The sequence below is a fragment of the Egretta garzetta genome, unplaced genomic scaffold (genome assembly GCF_000687185.1).
Source record: "Egretta garzetta isolate BGI_Z169 unplaced genomic scaffold, ASM68718v1 scaffold11, whole genome shotgun sequence".
NCBI classification, from domain to species: Eukaryota; Metazoa; Chordata; class Aves; order Pelecaniformes; family Ardeidae; genus Egretta; species Egretta garzetta.
Window position 1 is genome coordinate 689906 of NW_009258621.1, and position 1453 is coordinate 691358.

General features: G+C 61.0%; 1 protein-coding gene across 1 annotated transcript in view; it reads right to left on the reverse strand.

Annotated features, from left to right (window-relative positions):
- Nucleotides 1-936, reverse strand: part of ITPKB (inositol-trisphosphate 3-kinase B) — a 68709-nt gene extending 67773 nt beyond the window's left edge. Inside the window, exons 1-2 of the mRNA XM_009648153.2 lie at nucleotides 874-936; nucleotides 52-222 (exon numbers count right to left, since the gene is read on the reverse strand). Of these exons, the coding sequence (XP_009646448.1) occupies nucleotides 52-222; nucleotides 874-936 (234 nt within the window). The remainder of the gene's footprint in view (nucleotides 1-51; nucleotides 223-873) is intronic.
- Between the last annotated feature and the right edge of the window lie 517 nt (nucleotides 937-1453).

Below are 1453 nucleotides of genomic sequence, written 5' to 3' on the forward strand. Positions count from 1 at the left end.
ACCTCACTGTTGCTATTCATCATCACCAAGCTATTGAGCGCATAGCAGTACACGGCCATAGTAGTCAGCCGGGGCGCACAGGGGGGCCGCCGCCGCTGCCGCCTCGGCGCTCGGGCCCCGCGGGGCTGCCAAGGGTCTCTCCACACCGGGACCAGCAGCATCGCCAGGAGGCAGCAGGGGAGCTGGGCTGGCCCCGGCCCACAGCTCCATAAAACGGGACGGCTGAGGAGAGAGAGAGAGAGAGAGAAGCGGTCAGAGTAGCTCTGCGCCCCTCCTAAGCTCACCCTCCAGCTGTGCACACAGCTGGCCAGACTCTTCCCTTCCTCTGTGTCGTCCCCCCCTCCCCTCAGTCCCTGCACACACCTGCATTCATCCCCAGTGTGCCATCCCTGGGGACATGGCCCCACCTGGTCCTGAGCCAAGGGGAAATCAGGTTTAGGGCTGTTTCCCTTCTTTCCTGCCTTCCCTGCTTCCTCTCCAGGTTGCTGGTTGATGCAGCCGCAGCAGCGGTGTCCGAGAGGACATACAGTCAGCAGCCGTCCCCGCAACAGAATAAGGGAGTTATGGCCGACCGGTGTGAGCTGCAAGTTGGCAGCTTTCAAGTTTTGGCTCTAAAAGCTGACATTTTCTGAAGGAAGGGAAAAACTCCAAACAGCTCAAATTTGCCACCTTCCGGTTCGTCACCTACGACTGAGATCAAGCTCAAGCACCGATTTCTGTCCAATGATACAGACAAAGGCTCCCCGCTTGCACAGTCGTGTATGGTGCGGGACCACATCTCCGCTACTTCCCTAACCTATCACGCACAACAAGGTAGATTTGCACATCTTCGCGCGTGCCCTGTCTAAACGTGCCCCCCCCGTGCACACCTGCCTTCTGGGGCATCGACCTCCGCAACTGCTTCCAAGTCGTGGCCCGGATCCCACGTACGGACATGTTGCGTGTGTGAGTGTGTACGCGTGCCAGAGAGACCCTCCTTTTGTAGGTGGCTCTCTGTGCCCCTCTGGTTTTCAGCACGCCTTCCTGCATGAGCCTGTTTGCTCCGTGTGCCAGGGGAGTTGCAATCCCCATCCCGTGATGGGGCACGGGAACCCACGGGATCCACACAAACACGCTGCCTGCATGAGCGTGCGGGCTTATTTACGCACATGTGCACTACCTCTGGCTGTGGTGTGCGTGTCTTTGGAAAGCGCTCTGTGCGATGCTGTCAGCGGTACCCCTGTGCGTCCCTGGGAGGCTCCCGCAGGAAAATGCCCACCGGCCTAAGCGCAGTCCTCAGTGACCGGGTGACCGAAATGCTCCCCTCGTCCCTTCAGGCACTGCTCGGAGGCAGCGCCAGGCTCGGCAGAGCCCCTCTTTGCCGGGATCCCCGCGCTCCGGCTCGGGTGTGAAAGCAAGCACCGGCAGAAGGTGCTCAGCCCGATTTGGGGCGCGGGACGGCCCGCCCGACCCC